Source organism: Festucalex cinctus, chromosome 5 (genome assembly GCF_051991245.1).
Source record: "Festucalex cinctus isolate MCC-2025b chromosome 5, RoL_Fcin_1.0, whole genome shotgun sequence".
Taxonomy (NCBI): Eukaryota; Metazoa; Chordata; class Actinopteri; order Syngnathiformes; family Syngnathidae; genus Festucalex; species Festucalex cinctus.
Window position 1 is genome coordinate 11,106,821 of NC_135415.1, and position 26,118 is coordinate 11,132,938.

The 26,118-nt window shown below is 37.2% G+C and overlaps 1 protein-coding gene across 2 annotated transcripts in view; it reads left to right on the forward strand.

Annotated features, from left to right (window-relative positions):
• The window catches only part of nf2a (NF2, moesin-ezrin-radixin like (MERLIN) tumor suppressor a), a 33,952-nt gene that overhangs the window by 6,569 nt on the left and 1,265 nt on the right, over positions 1–26,118 (forward strand). Inside the window, exons 4-15 of one of the 2 annotated variants that reach the window (XM_077522625.1) lie at positions 1,991–2,074; positions 9,765–9,833; positions 9,934–10,016; positions 11,718–11,793; positions 12,193–12,327; positions 14,549–14,623; positions 16,011–16,124; positions 17,170–17,292; positions 17,628–17,845; positions 19,801–19,903; positions 21,026–21,144; positions 22,287–22,446. In XM_077522625.1, coding sequence (XP_077378751.1) covers positions 1,991–2,074; positions 9,765–9,833; positions 9,934–10,016; positions 11,718–11,793; positions 12,193–12,327; positions 14,549–14,623; positions 16,011–16,124; positions 17,170–17,292; positions 17,628–17,845; positions 19,801–19,903; positions 21,026–21,144; positions 22,287–22,446 — 1,359 coding nt within the window. The remainder of the gene's footprint in view (positions 1–1,990; positions 2,075–9,764; positions 9,834–9,933; positions 10,017–11,717; positions 11,794–12,192; positions 12,328–14,548; positions 14,624–16,010; positions 16,125–17,169; positions 17,293–17,627; positions 17,846–19,800; positions 19,904–21,025; positions 21,145–22,286; positions 22,447–26,118) is intronic. The other variant, XM_077522626.1, reaches the window with a different exon arrangement.

Below are 26,118 nucleotides of genomic sequence, written 5' to 3' on the forward strand. Positions count from 1 at the left end.
GCATCCAAGTGGAGTCAATGTGCAAAATGTATCAGCAGTAGCAGCAGCATGGTCTTCTTTCTCTGATGTAATGTCAGCGGGTGCCCCCGCCTCAATTCATCACTGACCAATTAGGCTTTAACGGGCTGCGTTAATAACATATTCTCCACGGGGAGTCTGGGCGCATCCTGAGCCCCAGATTAGTTCGAGTAGAGAGCGGCACCTATGTAGCGTTTTTAATCCGCCCGCCGTTTTGGTTATTCAGGTATGAGGGGTAGAAGAAGAAAAGAAAACGTGTCTCTGTGTTGCGCCATTAATTCCTGCAGGCATGACGACAGGATTAGCTTTTTAGTCACTCATTCATGCGCGCACAAAATTCACCTGGGCCCACATCCAAAAGTGACGTACTCACACAACCAATCCAACTGTTTTTATTCACTGACGCCCACGGCACTCACCAGGCTTTTTAAAGCCATACACACTGAAAGTCATATAAAATAGAATTAGAGGATGGCGACCCACAAGTGACTAGCAGTAATATGTGTGTCTCGCATTCAGTTATTAGTTTAATTCATGCGAAATTTCTATCCAATTAGCAAAGCGATAATCGGTGGAATGATCGATTCTGAAAACTTTCAGTGCTTGGCCCATCTCAAAATTGGCAGCACTGTTTCTTTAAATGTAAAAAAAAAAATGTATTGACTATTTAAAATTGTTGATAAAATTGAATGTGACAAGATTCTTAAAAAAAAAAAATGTTTGTGAAGTAGATTGTTATTACAAAATTTCACACATTTTAGACAGTGTGAATAATTTTTCAATTACTGGTGCATGTGTGACCAGTAAATTGTACAATTTTTTATTTTTTTACTTCTCATTAAATATATATATTTTTTTTAGTTTTTCAATTACTAGTGAATGTATGACCATAAATTATAATTTTTTTATTTGTTTATTTTTTTTAACTTCTCATGGAAAAAAAATTTTGTTTAAATTTTTCAATTACTAGTGAATGTGTGCCCAGAAAAGTATCCAATATTTATTTATTTATTTATTTCTATTTATTTATTTATTTATATTTATTTATTTCTATTTATTTATTTATTTATTTATTTTAACTTCGCATGAAATATATATATTTTTGTTTTTAAATTACTAATTAATGTGTGACCATAAATTATCCAATTTTTATTCATTTATTTTTATTTTTTAACTTCTCATGATTTTTTATTTTTTTTAATTGTTCAATTACTGGTGCATGCACTTTTTATCTATTTATTTATTTATTTATTTATTTATTTATTTATTTATTTATTTATGTATTTATTTATTTATTTTATTTTTTATTTTTTTAAGTTCTCAAGAAATATTTTTCTTAAAATTTTCAATTACTAGTGCATGTGTGTCCAATTTTTATTTATTTATTTATTTATTTAGTTATTTTTTAACTTCTCATGATTTTTTTTGTTGTTCAATTACTTGTGCATGCACTTTTTATTTTTTTAACTTCTCATTAAATATTTTTCTTTACTTTTTCAATTACTAGTGCATGTGTTACCACTACTAAATTATCCAATTTCTATGTATTTATTTATTTATTTATTTATTTATTTATTTAACTTGTCATGAAATGTTTTTTCTTGATTTTTTCTATGACTAGTGCATGTGTGACTTGTAAATTATCCAATTTTTATGTATTTATTTATTTTAACTTCTCATTAATTTTTTGTGTTAATTTTTCAAATACAATGCATGTGTGACTAGTAAATTATCCAATATTTATATATTTCTTTCTTTCTTTTTCTTTCTTTCTTTCTTTCTTTCTTTCTTTCTTTCTTTCTTTCTTTCTTTCTTTCTTTCTTTCTTTCTTTCTTTCTTTCTTTCTTTATTTATTTATTTATTGTAACTTCTCTTGAAATATTTTTGCGACTGAAAAACCTCTGCACCTCTTTCAGTCAGTCATTCAGTAATGCAGACGATGAATCGCTAATTGATTGACCCCCCCCCCCAGGTGAAAAAGAAAATCCTGGAGGAGGAGATCCACTGTCCTCCCGAAGCCTCGGTGCTGTTGGCCTCTTACGCCGTACACGCCAAGGTCAGGCTCGATTCAGACCTTCATGTTTGAGGACTGGATTTACTAAAAGATTGTGTTGACTTGTGTTGACAAATGGCAGCAAGTGAAAGAGTGGTGAAAACCGCCACATGTAAAAGAGTGTTTTGCACTTGTTAAATAGCTCAAGAAGAAGAAGAAAAGAAGCGACAAGGGGAATGTCGGAGCACTCTTAAATTAACTCATTTGCTCCTCAAACGTAGAAATATGTTCTATTTTAAAATATTTCCAAGCTTCCAAAGACGTATTTATACATTCTTTTGTTTTTTTTTAAATTTTATTTTTTTATGCTAGAGCATACAGAAGGCTTTGATGCAGCCTCTGACCTGAAGAGGTCGCTTAAAGCAATGGTCGTTATTATAATAAGCAGCCAACAGGTGGCAGCAGAGTATAAGAGATCAACCGGGGCCATGATGAAAACAAGCTGTATTGAGTCGTCTTTTGTGGAGAAATGCACTTTAAGTACACTTAAAGCCACTCAAATACTCCTCAACTCATTTGCTCCCAAAAACATATAAATACGTTCTACTTTAGATAGTACCAGTGTCCCAAAGACATATTTATACTTTTTTTGTGTGTTTTTTTGTTTTTGTTTTTAAGCTATAGCATACAGAAGGCTTTGATGCAGCATCTTAAGCTGCAGAGAACGGTTGAAGCAATGGTAGTTATTACAAAAACAGCCAGCAGGTGGCAGCAGAGTATAAGAGATCAACCAGGGCCATGTTGCAAACCTGCTCTTTTCCCCACTGTTTAGCCATTTTGACTGGTTGATCTATTATACTCTTCTGCCACCCGCTGGCCGTTTTTGTAATTACTACCATTGCTTCACCTGTTCTTTGCGGTTGAGAGGATGCATCAAAGCCAAAAACATAAAAAACATAAAAAACGTATAAATACGTCTTTGGGACACTTAAAACATTTCAATTAGAACATATTTATACATTTTTGGGAGCAAACGAGTTAATAATGATGAAAATTAGCTATTTTGTAATGCTAATTGCTGCAAAACGGAATCAGATAGAAATATATTTTTTTTCCTGATGAAAGAAGCAGCTTTAATCTTTCTTTTGGTAGGTTCCATGTCTTTTATAGAAATAGAACACAATATTCTGTTGGCCTTGCAAAATCGGTCAAAATTCAGTAAAACAGTATAAAAGGGGGTTGCTTCTATGAAAATGGCTGCGAGTGAATGAGTTAAATTAAATCGATTTGTTTATTATATAGATTTTTGCACCTGTGGTTTTTCAAAAGTTCAGGTGAAATCTTGACAACCTTCACATTGGCCCACCCCCGCCTGTCTCATCGTTTCCGTCACAACCCGCCAACTTTACCGAGTCCCCCCGGGATGAAAACTCGATCGATCCTCAAATCCGAAAAGCTGCCAAAGTCCATCGAAAAGTTTGAATAAATCTCTCCATGAGGGGCGATCCTGAGATTGTTGGCGCTTGAGTGAGCCCGTCTGCGCTCAAGTTGACAGGAAAGAGTGTCTTTTTTGACAGGTGGACAGGGCGAGGGAGCTCTACCTTGATAACGACCCCCCGAGAAGCTTTCCCCTCGCCTCCTCACCAATTTAACGGCCCGACAGAAGCTGCAGTGCGGATCAAGAAAGAAAAAAAAAAAAAGCTGTGTGCTTCTTAGAGCTTTACAAAAAAATGTGGGCTCCACACCAAGGTTATTTGCGTTAACTAAAACTAATGAAACAACTAAAATACAAAAAAACAATTTTGTTAATGAAATAAAATAATAACGAAAATGCTTTATTTAAAAAAAAAAAAAAAAAAAAGAACAAAAAAAAGCGAAAGCCAACTGAAACGACAATTTATGTTTCCAAAACTAACTAAAACTAACTATAATTATAACAAAAAAGTGCTTTGTTTTAGTCTTTGGTAATTAATTTAGTGGACGATCCGATTTTAAAGAGATACTTCACTCATTGAGCCATTTTAAGCAGTAAAAAAAAAGTGAATATTTTGTCCAGAATGAATTTGATAACTTCATTACTTTTCATGTACAATTAATTTATTTAAAAACAAATTTTTCCACTGGTTGTTGACTGAAGATGACGTCACCTGTGTTGAGGAAATGGGTAACGACCAATCATGGCTCACCTGTTTTATTTTTTTGTTTATTTGGTCAGCAAACTGAGCCATGATTGGTCGGTCGCTACTTACTTCCTCAGCACAGGTGATGTCATCTTCAGTCGACAGCAAGTGGGAAAAAAAACCAAAAACCAAAACGTTTTAAAGGTATTAAATGTTCAAGAAAAATAATGAAGTTATCAAATTCATTCTGGACAAAATATTCACTTTTACTGCTGAAAATGGCTCAATGGGTCAAGGATCCCTTTAAGTATGGTAGATTTATTTTGATATTAACCGTACGTTTGAACATTTGTCACACAGACGTGACGTCATCAAGCAACAGCTGATAGAAAAGCACCAAAAGATGACGTCACTCCCATGCTGTGTTTTTAAAAATATTCCGCACAAGTAATACACTTTTTTTTTTAATTAAAAACTAAAATGGCAAAAAACGAAATCTTAACTCAGATCTAATTTCCTAAATGTAACCTAATTTTGCTGATTTTGCCTTGACAAGTTATTTTTACTTCAAATGAAATTGTCAGACAAGATCATTGTGCTTATTTTGAGATACTTTTTGACTTAATGATCTGATTTGATCAAGCAGCCTTAGCCTTGATTGTTAGCAGCCAGTTTTGTGACTATTTACCATTTGTCATTTGTCATCTTTCCAATATTCCGGGATCCAAATTCAGAGGGGTATTTAAAAAAAAATAGAACTATATATTACAGCTTGGAAAAAATCAATATAACTTGTTTTTTTGTATAAAAATACTATTTTCAAGACCACTGTGGTTGATACGGGAATAGTATCATTTTCTTATTTTTCCAAATCTTACAGGTAAGATTTAAGTCATTTTTTCTTGTTTTGTTGTGGCAGATAATTTTCTTATTTGAAGTCATAATTTTCTTATTTTACTAGCTTTTTTTTTTTCTTCAATTTTCTACTCTCCTTTTGCAGTGTAATACGGAAAGTAACTAAAACTAAACTAAAACAAAATATTTAATTTTTAATTAATTTTAACAAAATATATTAAATGAATAAAAGAAATAAAAACTAACAGAACCATCCTGGAAACGTATTAAAACTAACAAAATTTGAAAAACAAAACGAACTAAAATGAAAATACCTAAAGTATAATAAGAACTGCGCTCCACACTCGGTTTTGCCCTTAAGCGGCAGTCGTCTTTGATTCGAGTCGTTTGAAGCAAGTTTGCTAGAAGACAGCTTGTTGTTTGGCCGTTGGTTCGCTGGAGTGTAGCTCATTTGATTTGCTCGCCTTGGTTCATGGCGCGCTCGCTCATCATTATGCAAGCGCGGAGACGGTGTCAAGTGTGTTCCGAGACTCCTCCAAGGAGTTTTATCTTCATGACACGACAGGCTCCTAAATCGGGTTCCTGTCGGTGTGCAAAATGGCGCATAACTCACGGAAGGTTGTAAAAAAAAGACACGTTGGGTAAAATGTACATGCTGACGCACATTAGCAGCAGGTAGAAGCATACTGAGCTTTTCTTTTTCTTTCTTGTTTTCTTTCTTGTTTTCTTTCTTTCTTTCTTTCTTTCTTTCTTTCTTTCTTTCCTTTTCTTCCTTTCTTTCTTTTCTTTCTTAATATATTCATTTTCTTTATTTTCTGTATTTATTTTCTTTCTTTTTTATTTGTGTATTTTGTTATTATGTATTTTGTAAGGCCCACAAAATATTGTGTTCTAACACGGAACCTACCAAAAGAGAGAGAAATTTGAGCTGCTTCTTTCATCAGGAAAAACAAAAAGTATATTTCTATCTGTTTCCGTTTTGCAGCAATTACCATTACAATATAGCTAAGTTTCATCATTATTAACTCGTTTGCTCCCAAAAACGTATAAATACATTCTATTTTAAATGTTTGAAGTGTCCCAAAGACATATTTATACATTTTGTTTGTTTTTCTGTGCTAGAGCATACAGAAGGCTTTGATGCAGCCTCTCAACTGCAAAAAACAGGCGAAGCAATTTTAGTAATTACAAAAACGGCCAGCTGGTGGCTGCAGAGTATAAGAGATCAACCAGGGCCATGATGAAAACAAGCGGTTTCCCCACAATTCTAAGCAGAATTGTGAATAATGTTGAAACTTTGCGATATTTTAATGCTAATTGCTGCAAAATGGAAACAGATAGAAATATACTTCTTTTTTTTCCCCCTTGATGAAAGAAGAGACTCAAATTGTTTGTTTTGGTCAGTTCCATATTTTTATAGCAATCGAACACAATGTTCTGTGGGCCTTGCAAAATCAGGGAGTGAAGGGGGTGGCTCAAGTGAAAATGGCTGGGAGTCAATGTCTTCATGCAAATTCAAATGAATCCGATTAGTCGATTAATCGATTGTAAAAATATTTGATAGTGACAGCACTCTTCGTGTAGCATAAGATGGTGGATTTTCGTCTCGCCGCGCTCATCCTGCCTCAGCGGATCCGCAGTGTGGCTTCTCCTCCCCGCTGTTTTGTATTCCGACAACGCGCCGCGCCACAAGTGGATTTTGACAGGGTGCTTTGGAGATAAAGCCGCTCCGGGCGGGAAAATACAGACGGGAATCGTCTCTCTGGTGCACAGGAGCGGTCGAGCGTGCGCTGGACGAGTCCACTCGCATGTCTGGAAGTTGTATTATTATTATTATTTTTTTTCCCAGTTGTATTTTTAGCTCTGGCAAAGTGCGCAGTGCAGCTTGGAAAACGGTCAAGCGGTGACACGTTTCGGCCCTCCCAGGATCAATTACTGCCCGTTACGTTGTCTGCACTAATTGGGTGTAGGTGTGGAATCACAATGTGGCTCAGGTGGCGCGGGCCATATGTTTGACACCCCTGGCCTACAGGCTGCGGGCTATATAAATAAACTTGACTTGACTTGACTTAAGGCTCTAAAACCCCTCTCACCACACAGTTTAAACACTTTTCTCATTGAGGTGTTTACATTTTCTCAAATTTCTCTCTTGTTTAAACATTAATAATGTTCAAACCTTCATAAATTTTATATATTGTGTATGTTATGATAAAAAAAAAAAAAAAAACTTATTTATTTCCACAATTACCCTTTGAGTTCATTTGTGTTATTGTTCTCATTAAAAAAAACAACAACAAAAAAAAAAAACTCAAGGCACCACTGTAATCTTCACAAAACGTTTTTGTGCACGGGAGACTGGTAACAAAATTGAATTTACGTTATAGCGTATAGTTAATCCACTCCAAAAAGTCACAAGTGATGTGTTTCCCTTGTTTGTTGTTGAAGTCTTGAGGAAAGCAGTTTTCAGAGAGCAGTAAGTGTGTGTTTTATTTCCTTCGTATTGATGTTTGGGATCACATAGGATGGATTCCATACGATAAGATCGGCTCTCCATTTTCATTTGGAGCTGAGGTTGTGGTTTTAGTTTGTTGCCGTGACGTTTGATTATGTTGGTTGCTTTGAACAAAACCTGTAAATGACATTTAATGAGAGCAGTGGCAATCTTAAGTCATCCCTAAAAAAACTAATTTCTGCTAATTGCCATTCATTTGCCTTTTTGACCCTTGGGCGAGATGTCGCCTGAGACCCGTCGGGTATGTAAATCTCACACATTATCTCAAAGGAGCTTGAGGATGATGATGATGATAATGGACGGATAAAATGAGCTTTTCGCAGTCACGTGGCACTTTGGAACATTTCACATTTAAGTATGCAGATGGGAGGGTGATGATTTTCTGAATGGCGTCCCTTTAAAAATCACAATTTAAACGCGTACTCGCCTGGTTTGAATTCCAGCTTGGGCCCCCCACACGTTTTTAGTTCACTGTTGCATTTTGGTCAAAATTCACAAATTTACTTTGGAAAAATTCCATTCAATGCTTGCAGCTGCTTTAACAGGCTGTGGTCAGAATCCTGGAGTGAAGTAACAGGAATCGAGGTTGTCCAGCGATGAAACAGATTATACATTGGACAGCAAAAATCAATCCATCCATCCATCCATCCATCCATCTATCCATCCATCCCTCCATCATGACCCATCCATCCAACCATCATCCATCATGATCCATCAATCAATCAATCAATCCACTCACCCATCCATCAATCAACCAATCCATCCATCCATCTATCCACTCAACCATCCATCATCCATCCATCCATCCATCTATCATCCATCCATCCCTCCATCCATCCATCCATCCATCCCTCCATCATGACCCATCCATCCAACCATCATCCATCATGATCCATCAAACAATCAATCAATCCACCCACCCATCCATCAATCAACCAACCCATCCATCCCTCCATCTATCCACTCAACCATCCATCATCCATCCATCCATCCATCCATCATGACCCATCCATCCAACATCATCCATCATGATCCATCAATCCATCCATCCATCCACCCAACACAACAGTCAATCAATCAATCCATCCATCCACCCACCAACCCATCCATCCATCATCCATCCATCCATCCATCCATCATGACCCATCCATCCAACATCATCCATCATGATCCATCAATCCATCCATCCATCCACCCAACACAACAGTCAATCAATCAATCCATCCATCCACCCACCAACCCATCCATCCATCCATCCATCCATCCATCCATCCATCCATCCATCCATCCATCCACCCACCCACCCCACACATCAATCAATCAATGAATCAATCAATCGATCAAAATCCATCCATCCACCCACCCAACACACACCAACCAATACATCCGTCCATCCCACACACCAATCAATCAATCAATCAATCAATCGATCGATCCATCCACCCATCCATCCATCCATCCATCCATCCACCCACCCCACACATCAATCAATCAATCAATCAATCAATCAAAATCCATCCATCCACCCACCCAATCCACACACCAACCAATACATCCATCCATCCACCCCACACACCAATCAATCGATTGAGCCATCCATCCATCCATCCATCCATCCACCCAACACACCAATCAATCAATCCATCCATCCATCCATCCATCCATCCATCCATCCATCCATCCATCCACCCCACACATCAATCAATCAATCAATCAATCGATCGATCGATCAAAATCCATCCATCCACCCACCCAATCCACACACCAACCAATACATCCATCCATCCACCCCACACACCAATCAATCGATTGATCCATCCATCCATCCATCCATCCACCCAACACACCAATCAATCCATCCATCCATCCATCCATCCACCCCACGCATCAATCAATCAATCAATCAATCAATCCACACACAATCAATCAATCAATCCATCCACCCACACACAATCAATCAATCAATCCATCCATCCATCCATGTTGCTGCAACTCGGAGGAATGTTAGTGGTTTGTCTTCCTGTCTAATCCCTCGGAAAAACTGACTTACTCCAGGCTTGGTTGATTCATTTTTTGTTCTGTGGCTGCATTTGCCATCGACATGGTCTGAATTCATCATCAAATCTGAAATACAGCATGATGAAATGTTGCCGTTTAACTACAGCCCGTTTAATCGCATGATCCGATGACTGGATAATGACTTGATTGTGCCTCATTAGAAAGAAAAAAAAAACAAAAAAACTTGAAACCTCACATTATTTCACAGTATGGAGAATACAACCCGAATGTTCACAAGCCTGGCTTCTTGGCTGAGGAGGAGTTGCTGCCCAAAAGGGTAAGAGGCTGTTTGCTCCTACTATCCGTTGTCACGTGCGGGCCAACACACCGGAAGGAAACTCTGATGGATATATTTTTTTTTTTCGCATGCATCGCAGGTGATCAACTTGTACCAGATGACGGCGGAAATGTGGGAGGAGAGGATCGCGGCGTGTTACGTCGAGCACAGAGGGCGGACCAGGTACGTGCGCTCAATAGGGATGTAACGATAACGATGACAGAATGAAAGAAAAAGTCCAAATGAGAAGCAGAGAGCAGACCATGTCGGTGGCAGCTGGTGTTTGGTTGGTGCTTCGTCGTTCTTTCCTTTGATCTTTCCTCTGGTCTCCTGACCTGAACGACTCTTGCGAGAATTTGAAGTATCCGGTTCAGGTGAAGGGTGTTTTTATTAGGTTTCAGGTGAACACATGCGCACATATGCACACAGATGCAATGGTGTTGATATGTTGAATCGGTAAGACTGCCGATTGAACAATACTGAGGAAGGAAAAAAAAACAGGAAGCAGCGAGCGGGAGGATGAGGCGGTGCGGCGAGTGGTTTTGGGTTTGGATTGGCCGAGCGACTCCATTCTGGCTGTCGATCACTGGCGCTGATCCAGCAGCTTTTGAAAGGCAGCGAAGGCAACCTTTCGTTGCTTGGAAAGACGCAAACAAAAAGGGAGATGATTGCCCAGCGCAACCTCCACTGGAACCGTTGGGTGTTACGTGTGTTTGTGTGTGAATGCTTCCACTCTGTGACAAGGTGGCATACCTCCGCCAAGGCTTCAACGATAGTCACATGCTGACGATCTGAATAAAGAATTAAAAAAAAAAGTTTTCATTTTATGAGATTAAAGTGGGAATTTGGAGAAGTCATTTTTATAAATGAGCCTTTTTTTTAATTGAGGAAGTACTTTTTTTTCTTGTAAATCTAGTGCTTTTTTTGACAAAAAACTTAAACCTTTTATTCCTTTGACATATGTTTTTGTCAAACAAAAAAACACAATCTTGTCTGATTAACACTTTTTTTTGTAAAATACTTAAACTTTTTTTTAATCAATTGTATTTATTTTATTTTTAATTATTATGAATTGGTATCAGATTCAATTCGATAACCTAGTTAAATATATAAAATATAATTAATTAATGATATTTTAATTAATTATTTCATTAATAATTAATTAAGGCACAGCCATTTTCACTGAAGCAACCGCCTTCGCTCCCGTCTGTTTTACTGGATTTTGACTGATTTTACACGGCCCACACAATATTCTGTTCTATTGCTATGAAAAAACAAAAGAAAGATTAGAGTCTCTTTTTTTCATCAGGAAAAAATGCTTCTATTTGTTTCCGCTTTGCAGCAATTAGCATTAGAATATAGTTCAGGTTCATCATTATTCACAAATCTATGTAGAATTGTTGGGGAAAAGCTGGTTTTCATCATGGCCCTGGTTGATCTCTTATACTCTTCTGCCACCTGCTGGCCGTTTTTGTAATGGCTACCATTGCTCTACCCGTTCTCTGCAGTTGAGAGGCGGCATCAAAGCCTTCTATATGCTCTAGCATAAAAAAAAAAAAGTCTTTGGGACACTTAATAGATTTAAAATTAATTAATACATTAATTAATTACGTTTATTTCATCAGTTTTTAAAATGCAATTTCAGCCCCCCAAATCAGCATTTTATTTAAACAAACTTGTTTTCTCAGTTAAAAAAAAAAACAGTTACTGTAGTTATTTTTTTACATTTTTTCCAAACAAATGAAAACTTATTTAGATTAAAATGTTTTATTTTATTATTATTTATTTTATTTATTTATTTTATTTTTTTATTTTTCCCGAAAAATCGATTTAAAAAAACTTGCTGGTATTTCTGATAAAACTCCCCCCCACCTTTCCCTGCAGAGAGGAAGCTGAGATGGAGTATCTGAAGATTGCTCAGGACCTGGATATGTACGGCGTCAATTACTTCTTAATCCGGGTGAGTGTCTCCATCGTATCTTGCGTCACTTTATTTTTTATTTTTTTTATTTATTTTTTGCCTCCACTGGTGCTAAACGATGCGGCGAGCAAGTTTGTCGCCTCGAGTGAGTCGCCGCCCCCGAGACCTTGATCGATGTGCTCTCGAAAAGGCCGGGACATTTTAAAATGCCGTCGAGGAGTTGCAAACTGGCGAGGAGTGAGGACGGCGCTGGCCCCATATATGAGTTTCAATGATTAATCGTTTATCAAATTAGTTACTTATTTTTTGGGTAATTGATTCATCATTTAGAAACTTTGTTGAATTTAATCATCTGCCTCTTGTACTGGTTTGTTTTACATGTATTCTAAAAACGTGACCCGCTAGCTATCGAATGATTTTGATTTTTTTGTCTTTTAGAATAAAAAGGGAACGGAACTTCTGCTGGGCGTGGACGCCCTGGGCCTGCACATCTACGAGCCGGACAACAGGCTGACGCCCAAGTGCTCCTTCCCCTGGAACGAGATCCGCAACATCTCCTACAGCGACAAAGAGGTGCAAGTCAGACAAAAAAAATAAATCATTAAGTTACAGCTATTCTCCAAATATACGACTTGATTCTTCTCTTCTTTTATCATTTTTCCGTTGAAGATACATTTTTCGAGAGAAAATTTAAAAATACTACTACCGGTACTTTCTGTGAAAACAATAGACTTGATGAATGGGCTCTTTGCACAGCTCGACTACTTCCTGAACTGAATACCACACCTTTGTTTCCTGTCTTTCATGAGTGGACAAACTGATTAATCCAGGTGTGTCAGGCCAATGTCGTTGTAGTTACTGAGATCAGGCACACCTGGATTAATCAGCTTGTCCCCTCATGAAAGACAGGAAATGAAGGAGTGGTGTTGAGTTCAGGAAGTAGTGGATTTGTGCAAAAAAAATCCCCTCCTCACCCTCTCTTTTTATTTGGTTTCCACGCCCCTAGTTCCAACCATAATAATGCTAATGCAAAACATAGTTGGAACACAGCGTACTTGTTTGTCTATGTGTGAGTGGAAGATTGCCGAGTACGTGTGGTCAAGTTTGCAATCATTTCTTAACAGAAAACAGGGCGGCCTCAGCAGACTGCCTCGAACCATTCTGCTGCGTTAGATGTTTTGGTTCTTGAGCTTCTTGAGTCATCTTCTGTTATTAAGATAACATTTAGCTAGGCTTTGTGAATGTGAGTGCGAGCAAAGCGTTCTTCATTGCAAGTGGAAGCAATTCTTCATTGCAGCAAATGTATGATAACATATTTACAAATTATCCCTACATTTTCCCAACCCAAAACAGATTTATTCTCGTCATACTACTTTTGAAGAACAAACTTCTCGATAAAATAAAATTTTTCTTGAAAAAAAATAATAAAGAAAGAAATTTTCATGCCAACAGTATATTCAGAAACAGGACGTTATTTCATATTGGCAGTGCAGAAAATGAACAAACATATGAATTAAAATTTATGTCTGAAAATTGGCAAAATTATTTATTGTTTTCCAAAGTAAAATGGAGGACTACAGAAAGCGGACAACATTTACTGTTTTGAGGCTGAAATTCTGAGCATTTGGCCAGTTTCAAATCAAGCAAGATCTTTAAACAATTAATCAATCCATCCATGTTCAGGGCCTCTTATTGTTTTAACTAAATACTATTTGACTGGTTTGATGATCAGTTGTTGTTTAATCGATTAATCATTGCACCTCTACTCATATGACCTTAGGTTTATTTTTTTCTAAAAAAAAACAAAACAAAACATTTTCTTCTTCTTTTTCTTAAAAAAAGCGACTTAATTGTAAGTGGAGGTATCGCTGCAGTACTTTTATTTATTTTGCATTCATTTCCTCATCCGCGGGCAAATAAAAACGACTGCTGCGCTTTTTTTTTTTTTTTAATAGTGGTTTGTGCACGTCTGGATTTACAGCAAATTTCATTTCAAGTACATGCTGACATTTTGGCAAAAAGGTCAAAAGGAATAATCCCCACCAGCGAGTTTTTCCCTCCCGTGAACTTTATTATAAAGTCAATTATGTCAACGCATTCTCGGCCTTTTATCGCATCTTCCGATTGGATTCACGCGGAATGGGGAAATATTTACACGTTGATGTTCTGTTTTCCTCACGTCTAGTTTTCTATACAGTGAGAATGAGCTTGTGTTTTCATGAGAAAATAAATCATAATTTTATGTGAGTTACAATAAGTTGCTATTCTTTAATAAAGTCAAATTTGTACAAAGAAAATCTACATATTTATAAAATATAACATTTTTTCCAAGCAAAACTTATAGAACTTTTCTAATAATATTGCAACTTTTTCAAGTTGTCTAAATTCTCAGAAAATTATTTTGATAAAACCCATGATAAAATATTTTTTTCATATAAATGATTATAATTATAAATTAGTATTTTTACAAAGTAATATTTTTCTGAAAGAATTTTTTTTTCCTCTCGAAAAGATATTTTGAAAAAAAAAAGCCATTAACACTGCACTGTTGACAATTTTTATTTTCATAAGGATATATGATTTTTTTTTTGTCAAGTGCATTCTTTTTCCTGTAAAACTTATATGAAAAAAAATGTTCATTTGTGTGAATCTCAAACACAATTAGCAAATTCGACTACGAAATAAGAAGTACTTTTTTTTTCCCCAACAAGAATCAAGATACATCCTTTTAACCTTTTTCATATGTGACATTATTGTGCTCTCATAATTGATTATTTTTTTTCCCTCCTCAAAGTTCACCATCAAACCTCTGGATAAGAAAGCCAACGTCTTCAAGTTCAACTCTTCACGGCTGAGAGTCAACAAATTGGTGAGTTGCCATCGGCGCTACTGCAAATACTTTAAGTACATTTTTCTGTACTTGACTTGAATATTTGTTCTTATGATGACTGGTGACAAATGTTCCTTTTATTTGTACTTACGTAAGTACAGAGTGTTTTTTGTGAAACGTTCAGTGTACTGATTGGGACCAGGTTATATTTAAACGTTTGGGATTTTTCATCATTATTTCATTTTGGCTTACGTTCTTAAATTCGGTTAGTTTTATTAAATTTTTTTTGAAGAGCTTTGTTTGGGTTTTTATTAGTTTTAATTAGGGATGTAAAGATATCCAAATGTCACGATACGGTATTATCACAATATGAAGCTCACGATACAATAATTATCACGATATTGTTGGGAGGTTTGGCGATATTTAAAAAAGGTCACAATATTGTAAAAAAAAAAAAAAAAAAAAAAAAGAACAATATTGTGCTTTTGTACATAACATCAATGTTATGTTCTTATCATTATTATTATTATTATTATTATTATGTTTGAGAGTATTATGTTGTTAATGCAGGCACACATTGAGTTCCTCCACATATCGACTCGCTTCACAGGCATATTACGTTCCCCTTCATCGGACCATTAGTGTAGATCTGAAACATAGAAAGGCCAAAACATCCCTAATGAAAATTAAATTGCACTAAAAAACTAGCCACCAGAGGGTACTAGAACTGCTCAAATGGAAATCAACCTGGCTTCTTGAACAGATGCGTTGCATTTAAATATCGTGAACATGACGACGATATTGTGGCAGTTTTAATATCTAACAGCTTATCATTACATCCCTAGTTTTATCATTTGCTTTTTAAAATAAATAAATATATATATATGTATATATATATATATATATATATATATATATATATATATATATATATATATATATATATATATACACATGCATTTGGAGTATTTTCAAGTCCTTGTTCCATGCGGTTGCAGAGTAAAATTGAAATAAATACATTTCAAATAAACCCTAAAATCTCATAAATGATATTGACAAAGATTAAAAAACGGAGGACATCTTTATTGTAATATTTAAAATGTAGCGTTGATTATTTTTTTTTATTTTTTTTATTAAGCGCCGTTCCTTTCATATTATTTCAAAAATAAAATTGTTGAATTAAAAGAAAATCTAATGAATTGACATGTAGAATGGAAGGTACCACAGGGTTCACTTCTGGGGCCTCTGCTGTTTTCTTTTCATTGTATCTGCTGCCCCTGGGTGACGCCATAGATATGAATTTTTTCACTTCTGAAGGTTTCTATGAATGCGCGTAGGGTTCAGTGGGGTGGGGTTCAGTCCCTCCAAAAAGGTTTTCAGAAGCACTCCTCGATAACCTTGATTCAGACGTCACGTTGCTCCCCAGATCCTCCAGCTGTGCGTGGGCAACCACGACTTGTTCATGCGCAGACGTCGTGTGGACTCGCTGGAGGTGCAGCAGATGAAGGCCCAGGCCAGGGAGGAGAGGGCCCGCAAGCAGGTAGGCGACAGACAGACGACACCTCACACTTTCACGTTAATTTACATTTGGGCCACATTTCCGTTAGCCTGTCTATGTCGTTTTGTATTCCATGTTAGCATCAAGCTAGTGGATTACAAAGGTAAGTAAAGTAAAGTGACCTTCATAAAGTGATATGACATCCCTACTAGGGCTGCACGATATTGGAAAAACATGCGTATTAGGGCCACGTATAAATATATATATATTTTTTTTAGAGGGCATCGGCATTATTCAGAGAGAAAAAAAAAAACGACTGAAAAGTACACAACGTGTATGTCTCGTAAATTTCAGAATTTTTTTTTCCTCGCAAATTTGCCACTTTCTAAACACCTTCTGAACCCTGAGGATCAAGCATTTAAGCTCATTTGTTAAAAATGTATATTTACTTGTCAATTTATGTTTCCAGAATTACTATTTACACATCCGTACATTTTGGGAGGGTTTTTTTGTGCAAGTTTCTAAGTTGATGTGTCAAATCTGCTGCTCTGCGTTATTCACTTGCATTTACCTAAAGTCATTGCTAGCTTCTGATTGGTTATTGTTAGTCAGCTGGTAGGGGATTAGGAAGTGTTGGCGCTCTAGCTCCCGTGAATGCCGAGTAAAGTTTAAATTAAGTATAAATCCGGCGTCTCCATCCCTATGGAAGCGTATTGCATTCACTTGAAGAAAAAAAAACCTCTCCTGTTTTTGTTAGGTTGACACACCAAAACGTATTGAACACACAGAAACAAGGATGAGAAGACAAGACTTTTCGTTTTACTCGCAGCGAGGAGAGCAGAGTTGTCAGTTACAAACTGGCAAAGATGCTCTGGCAATTCTCTTGCTTCCTCTCTTTTTATTTGGGATTGTTCCCTATCCGGTTGCAAAAAATAGCGTTGCACTACTAAGGGGTGGGGGAAGCGGAATAGTGCAACGCTGCATTATCTTAGAATAAAGTACATTGTGTCAGATCATCAGTGGCTTTTTGCCTTCTACGTTAGCATGAAGCTTTGGTTTCATTGTGGCTTTGACTCCGTCCACCCAGGTGGAGAGGCAGCTGTTGAACCAGGAGAAGCAGCGACGCGAGGAAGCAGAACGCGTCCGAGACGAGCTGGAGCGGCAGCTCGTTCGGCTTCAAGACGAAGCGCGCGTGGCTAACGAGGCCTTGGTGCGTTGCAAACGACTTTCTGGACTTTTTTGTTTTTAAAAAATGTACAAATACATATTTGGGACTGGTACTTTTTTAAAATAGAACGTGTTTATACGTTTTTGGGAGCGAATGAGTTAAGGAGTATTTGAGTCACTAAGCGTACTTAGTAGTGAATTTCCCTTCAAAAAAATTATTTCCATAAGTGTGATGTGGAATAATTCAAGGACAGTTCAATTTAAAAGTGGAATGATTCAATACGATTATGATTCCATTCGATACAGAACGGTTGAGTTCGAGTTCCCTTGTCGGTTTTCGGCCGCGGCGCGCTTTTCACCAAGTTTGCCCGTCTGCAGTTGCGCTCGGAGCAGACGGCGGACCTGCTGGCCGAGAAGGCCCAGATCGCCGAGGAGGAGGCCAAGCTGCTGGCCCAGAAGGCGGCCGAGGCGGAGGCGGAGACCAAGCGCATCAAGGCCACGGCCATGCGGGGCCACGAGGAGAGGAGGCTCATGGAGCACAAGATGCTGGAGGCCGACAGGATGGCCCTCAAGATGGCCGAGCAGTCCCAACGCAGGTGACCCGTTGCCGTTGGACACTGGTAATATTTAAAATAGAACATATTTATACGTCTTTTGTTTTTTTTTATGCTAGAGCATACAGAAGTCTTTGATGCAGGCTTTGGAACTCTGGTAATATTTAAAATAAAACATATTTACGTTTTTTCCTTCTGTATGCTCTAGCATAAAAAACAACAACAACAAAACGTATAAATATGTCCTTGGGACACTGGTAATATTTAAAATGGAACGTATTTATACGTTTTAGGGAGCAACATGAGGCCGTCCATCCACACACGCACACCATTGAAGCTAATGTTAAAAAAAAAACAAAAGCCACATTCTTTATTTCACGCAGCCGAGGTAATCGTCACACTTGCCGTGCGACCGGTTCTTTCTCGTTGTGCGGGGGCCGGTTAATCGTATGAATTGACGGCGTGATTCGCTCTCATCACATCATCTTTCAAGTGTTGACCACGTGACTGTGGGGACTGTATCACTCCACTTTCAAACTGTACCGGGCAATCATTTTTAATCGGTCGCCATTAGCCACTTGCTGGTGGCGACCACTCCACATGCAATTGGCCACTCAAAGGGCCCACAGGGAGCACTTGGTCAAAATAGGAATTGGTGGCAAAGATGTATAGTGAAGTGATACGTTCTCGATTGAGACACAAGCTTTGTGTTGTCGTGTAACGAGAGCGGTCGCCGCATGTACACAAACACTTCAGGCGCAATCAAATCACCTCAATTTATTCTTGAGGATAAAAACTTGTAATACCTTCATTTCCGTTCTGTGACTCATACTGCATTAATCCAAATCGTGTTTTCACAGTGAAACAAATTGAAATTAGGCACAGGCCGACTGCCGGGTTGAAAAAGTCGAGGTTAATAAGCGGTAATCCTGGCTGTCACCGCTAATTGAGCTGCTATTTTCTTTTTTTGCGGGGACGCCTAAGCAGAGCGCAATATGATTGGCTGCTTGCCGAGTTCAAGAAATGAGTCACCTCCGTGAGGTTAATTGCCTCCAATTAACTTTTTTTTTCCATTCTCTTTCTTGGTGAGCTGATCAGTTCCACACAAAGGAGGGTGGGAGCAAGACATATTTTGCTCTAATTAGTATCCATTTTCCTAAGAAAAAAAAATGTACCAGTGAGTACTACCAGTTAGCCCCAAGGACAACATGAGTAGTCCAAAAAAAAAAAAAAAAAAAAAAAAAAAAAAAAAAAAAAAAAAAAAAAAAAAGAGTTAACGAGTGATGGGTAGGGGTGTGACGATATATCGATATTGTGATAAATCGTGATACTTTGTCTCCCCATGGATTATCAATACACCTACGCAAGTATCACAATATTTGTAATTAATATCCAGCCTATAACGGCTCCATTGTTCATTACTTATTGAGAAATTACTTGGCAGGCCACTTCGGGGAGCACCTCATATAAGAGTGGCGGGGAAATGGACGCAAGTCTTCAGGCGAACAAGACTCATCAGTTTACTATGACTTAGTCTTGCATACATTTCTATAAAAATGTGTATTAAATGTTCAATTTTAACATTTTAAAACATATTTTATGTTTTGGACTTATGACCTGACCAATATATCGATAATCGTGATATCGTCATATCGTGAGAAAATCGTTATCGTGAGCCTTCTTCCATCGCATATCATATTGTATCGTGAGGTACCCAGAGGTTCCCCACCCCTAGTGATGGGATACTGTGACTTACTAAGACAAATTATAAGAAAGGATGAATTTTGTTAACGTTTATTTGTTGAATGACACTTAACACGGTGCATGTTTCTTCTAGAGCAAACATTCTATATTTTGTTTTAAAACAAAATAGATAGTGTTGAATTGGGGGAAATACTGTTTTTATTCACCCAAATATATATATATATATATATATATATATATATATATATATATATATGTAAAAATGTAATTGTTTTTATTTATTTTTTTGGCAGGGCCAAAGAGGCGGAGCAGCTGAGGCAGGACCTGCTGGAAGCCAGGCAGTCGGAGCACAGGGCCAAGCACAAGCTCCTGGAGATTACCAGCAGAGTGTACACGGTAATGCGCGCTGATTAGGATGCAGAATGCTAACATGCTAACTTAGCAGTCGAATAATAATAAGAAGACATCAGATTTGTAGAGCGCGCTTCTGGACACTCAAAAGATGCTTTACAATGGATGCATTATTCAAGCATTCACACTCTGGTGGCGGTAAACTACGTACAGAGTCAGATAGTTAGGAATCAAACAGCGGACCTTGCGGTTACTGGACGACCGGTGTCGGTGTCAGATGTGATCGGGCTGACAGATGGTATCGGGGTCGCCTAACGAACACGTCCCGCTAAAGGATTGGGTGGAAATGATCAAATGTTGATGTCAAACATTGTCATTTAAATAACAAAATGTACGGGCTGAAATTGTGAAAACGTAAATAAACCTAAGAATATAAAAGCAACATATATTGAATAAATAATAAAATCGATTGACTAATTGATAAATACTGTACAAAAAATAATTGTCTCAGATGATCAAACCGAAGCTAACTTCGTTAGCGCTGCTGTCATGACGACAGCGGCGGCAAGCGCGAAGGCGCTTCAATCTTATTTTTTTTTTCTACTCTTCAAGTATCATGCTTTTATATTTTCAGGTTTATTTACGTTTTTACAATTTTAGTCCATAAATTTTGTTATTTTGAACAATTGTAAACGGACAATTTCCAGACAATCCTGTCGCGTGACGTCATCTGCAAGTGACACCAATACAATCTGGTAGCCCGATCACATCTGACACCGTCACCGGCTCTGCCGCTTAAGCCACGCCCACCAAGTAGCAGTCCACCTAATCAAAAGATGGACTCAAATGCACTAAAATCCTTTGTTCCCTCTTGACTGTCTCACATACACGCACAAGCATTCCACACGCAGTCAAATGCGCGTGAACTCACGCACGCACTTATTGGCCGTCAAATTGCCCCTCTCACGCTACGCCAGGATGCGTTCACGTCGCCTGTCCGCCGCTTTTGCGTTGATAAGCGCAGGATTTCCATTTAGATTGTCTATTAGGAGCAGACGTGGCCTGGATGCGAGTGTGCATGAATTCCTGTATTCCTCCATTGTGTTTTCCGTTTCCTTTCCTATCCCATTGTTGTGCTTTTTTTTTTTTTTTGTGATTCCTCGTCAGTACCCGTCGCTGCTGGTGGACTGCGTGCCTCCCGAGCTGAGCTTCAGCAAGGAAAACCTGAGCTTTGACTTTAAAGACACCGACATGAAACGACTCTCCATGGAGATTGAGAAGGAGAAGTGAGTCAGTCGCCAACGACATTTTCAAGACGACCGGCTGCCATTTTCACTCACTGACCCTCGTCCGTCCTTTCACATTCCCGCTTTTTGCTCCAAAACTGAAAAGAGTGTTGTTTTACAACCTATAGACAAATTGAAATTCATTTAAAAAAAAAAACATTGTCACGTATATAAAACAAGGCTGCAAAATGAAAATAACCCACAGAGTCGTCGCAGGGTTTTTCCACACTATGACAACGAGGCGCTCTAAAGAGGCCACGTCAACACAGGAAGCCTCTGTTGCCTCTCAAGTCAGACTTCCCTTAAATTAAAAAAATAAATAAATAAATCCACCCACATAAAACTACTCAAGACATAAATTGACGTTTCTTTTTGTACCATCAAAACAAACAAAACAACAAACAAAGTAAAACTTCTTCACAGTGAGTACTTTAGTGTATTTTTTTTAAACAAATACATATGTCTTCTTAACAGAGACCACTTTCTGTCAACAATTTTTTGTGTGTTTATTAAACACTATTATCATGCAACATGTCAGTTTGATTTTATAAACTGACAATTTTTTTTTGGTGTAACATTGCAAAAGTAAATAAATAAAATGACTTCAATGTTAAATCCAATTAAATCAACATTAGGATTCCTCAGAAATTGTGTGCTTCAAAAAGTCGAAGAAAAAAAAAACTGTTTTAAAATGTTAAAATTGAAGGTGTACTACACATTTTTCATAGAAACGTATGCAAAGCTGAGTCACATGCTGTACAGATAAATGTCTTACATAAGTCAAAGTAAGCTGATGAGTCTTCTTCACCTGAAGACTTGCATCCATTTCCCCGCCACTCCCCTAGCGGCCTACGAAGTAATTGCTCGACAAGTAATGAAAAATGGTGGCTGTATATTCACTACAAATATCTCCATACTTGCGTAGGCGTATTGATAATCTATCGGAGACAAAGTATCACGATTTCCCACGATATCGTCACACTCCTATTTGAAAAATCAGCTTTTTCTTTAACACTCCGTCACAGTTGGCACACCCGTATCCCCTAACACCGCCAGTTTTGCATTTACTTAGATTGATTCTACAAACTGTCAAAGTTGGCACACCCCTATCCCCACTCAAAAGACATCTGCCCCTGCGCTAGGGTGGAGTACATGGAGAAGAGCAAGCACCTCCAGGAGCAGCTGAACGAGCTGAAGACAGAGATCGAGAGTCTGAAGCTGAAGGAGCGGCAGACCCCGCTGGACGTGCTCCACGACCACAACGCCGAGCAGGGAGCTAGCAAGCACAGCAACTTTAAAAAGGTATCCTCACGCTAACGCTAACTACTTCAGCGCCTTTTAACTGCTAGTTGTGTGTTCGCCAACCGCTAATCTGATTATCTTCATATGGATCCGATGATTTACACTGCCGGCGCCTGTGTTTTTAGCCGTTAAAAACTCGGCACACGTAGCGGTGCGTAGTGCACCATTAGCGTATTTTTGGGCAGCTGACGGTGTCGCGTCATGACCTTTGCCAAGGTTTTCGTGAGTCTCACAAGATTCTTCTCTGTAGATGCTTATCATCTACATCTCAACAGCGGTAACTGCAAGAATGTGGAGTAAAACATGATTCTGAACGTTTGGGTTGCTAGCTAGTTATCAGCTAACGCGAGATGCTAAGGTTGTGGTCACTCAGTGCACCTTAGTGTTAATTTTTATCAGCCATTTTAAAATTTTGTTTCAGTATGCTTGTCGTCACATGTCGATAGCGGTAACTGCAATTATGTGGAGTAAAACGTTTCAAACATGATTCTGAACGTTTGGGTTGCTAGCTAGTTATCAGCTAACGCGAGATGCTAATGTTGAGGTCACTCAGTGTACCTTAGTGTTAATTTTCATCAGCCATTTTTTAATTTTGTCTCAGTAGACTTATCATCACATCTTAACAGCAGTAACTGCACTAATATGGAGTAAAACGTTTCAAACGTAATTCTGAACGTTTGGGCTTCTAGTTAGTTATCAGCTAACGCGAAATGCTAATGTTGTAGTCTACAGTATGAGGTCACTCAGTGCACCTTCAGTGTTAATTTTATCTGCCATTTTTAAATTTAGTCCCAGTTTTAGTCCAGTTTCAATCACGCTTTTTAGTTTTTTAACAGTCAGTCAACCTCGTACTGTTTTTATTTAATCCTTTTTTAGTTGACACTGAATGTAGGCATTTTAGTCTTTATTTTAGTCCAAGAAAACATAATTTTATTCATCTAGTTTTAATCAACAAAAATTGCCAACATTTTAGTCTAGCTTTTAGTCAGGGCAATCATTTTATCCCTGTATTTTTTTTTTTGTCAGCAGATAATGTCGAACATTCCAGATCTAAAACTTTTTCAACATAAAATTTTCTCTCATCTTTTTTGATGAAAAACAACTTGACACACAATTAGAGTACATCATAGAAAAATATGTGTTAACGAAATTTTGTGTTTAGTTTTCTTTGATGAAATTAACACTGCACCTTCTTGTCAAACAAACCAAAAATAGACAGAATCAAATGCAAGTACACACAAGCGAGCTAGCCAGGAAGCTAGCTAACCGCTAGGGCTAGGCACTAGCATGAGATGCTAACGTAACGGTCTACGTCATCAACTCCCTTCCCAGTCAAACCAGTTAGATTGACATCATCTTTAGTTGCTGTCCTTTTGTTCGCAGGTGACCTAGCCAGTTCAGCTAGCCAGCTAGCAGTTAGCATAACGATTACCCGGTGCTTCTTTTTGTCAAACAGTTGGACTCAAATAGGAAACACTCTACTTTTTCTTCACAAGTTATCTGGGCATTAGGCAGCCAATTCGGTGAGAACTTGATACTACAGTACATACTAGCATGAAATGCTAACATAGCAGTACACGCTAGCAACTCACATTATAATCTCTACCTTTTATTTACAAGTGATGATGATGCTAACATAACAGCTCAATCAGTCATCACTGTTAAGTGAAGACTAAAGCAATATGGTAAAGTAAAACCAAAAAAGTGATTAATCAAGTCTAAAAATAGTTCATTCTATTTCCAACTTGTGACAAACTTGCAAGCTCAGCTTTTTTGCTCTCCTTTTATCTTCCCACTCTGATTATCCAACTTCATTTTCCTCAATTATATAATAAGGAACCAAAAAGAAGAAAGAAAAGAAATTCCCCTTGCACGCTTATTAGCGGTGAACGCTAGTAGTTGATTTATTTCAAGCGCAGGCAGTCGGCAAACATTCGTCTTGGTCTCTTGGAAACGGGCGACATTTTAACAGGAGCTTAACGGCCGCAAGGGGAAGATGAGCAAAAGTGGAATAGAACAAAGAGCTTGAGGCAGACACTCCGGATGATTAATTGAAGGCCCCTGTCACACACACACACACACACACACACACACACACACACACACACACACACACACATAAAAAAAAAAAATACAAAGTTTTCAAAATAATTATCTCTAACAGAAACTTTAAAGACAAAAAAAATGGAAATTAAACAGGTCAAAATCAAATTGAATAAAATAATAAAAAATATACATTTGTATTAGATGTTGTAAAATAATCACGGCTTATAACCGAGAAGGAAAATAATGCATATTCATGCATATTCAAATCAATTAACTCATTCACTCTCGTAAAAAAGTATAATTCAAAAATTAAATACAAACGTATTTATTTATTTACATGTATTTTCTTGCTCTTTTTATTTCTATTTTTTTTTCATATAATTTTCGAATTTGTTTTAAAGCCATTTTTATTTTCACTTTTAGTAATTTATTTATTTAGTCATTTATTTATTTTGAATTTTGGCAGTTTTGTTTCTCCATAAGCATGCGGGTGTGCGTCCGAAACAAAAGGTTCAAGTTTTCAACTGCTCTTGGCAGCCATCTTGGAAGTATAGCTTTATTGGAGGTCGTTGATATTTTGGTTCACGAAAACAAAGTTAAGGTCTCCGCAATTTGAACCATTTTGTCGCATTTCTGGCCAGCTTTACTCGAACGGCAACTAGGGATAGACCGATTATCGGCCGGGCCGATTATCGGCGCTGATATTTGGCATTTTGACAAATATTGGCAAATTTAGGGTTTTATCAGGATTTGTGAGATGTTCACAGACAGATTTACTTGTTGCAAAGAATATTCAGACAATTTTTCGCTGTCTGCAAAGATCTCTTGAAACCTTTTACAAACGCCTGACAAAACCCCCAAATTAGCTCCGTTCACATGCACATCAGTGAGATAAAGGGAATGTTTCATTTATGGATTGATTTAAATTTCCACTGTATAAAAAAAAATGATGCTGACACTGGGGACTCCTTACACTTTTTATTTAAGGAAAAAAAAAGAGAAAAAGAAAAAAAAAAAGCTCCCTGCATTTTTTGTGAGATTTTTTTTAAAAACAGAGCTGTCAATTCTATATATGTTAAAAAAAAAAAAAAAAAAAAAAAAGACTTGTTTTTTTTTTTTTAAAGTTCTGCCGCTGATATTTTCTCCTTTACTGCAAATAAATATCGGCTTGTTTTTATTTATTTATTTATTTTTTATTTGTAATTCTGACGCTAATATTTTCTCTTTTACTGCAAATGAATATCAGCTTGTTTTTTTATTAATTAATTAATTAATTTATTTATTTATTAATTAATGTATTTATTTATTTATTTATTTATTTGTAATTCTGACGCTAATATTTTCACTTTTACTGCAAATGAATATCAGCTTGTTTTTTATTAATTAATTAATTTATTTATTTATTTATTTATTTGTAATTCTGACGCTAATATTTTCACTTTTACTGCAAATGAATATCGGCTTGTTTTTATTTATTTATTTGTAATTCTGACGCTTAGTATTTCCTCTTTTACTGCAAATGAATATCGGCTTGAAATATCGGTTATCGGGCTCCTTGACTCCTACTAATCGGTATCGGCCTGGGCCTTGAAAAAAAACAAAAAAAACATCGGTCTCTCATCACTA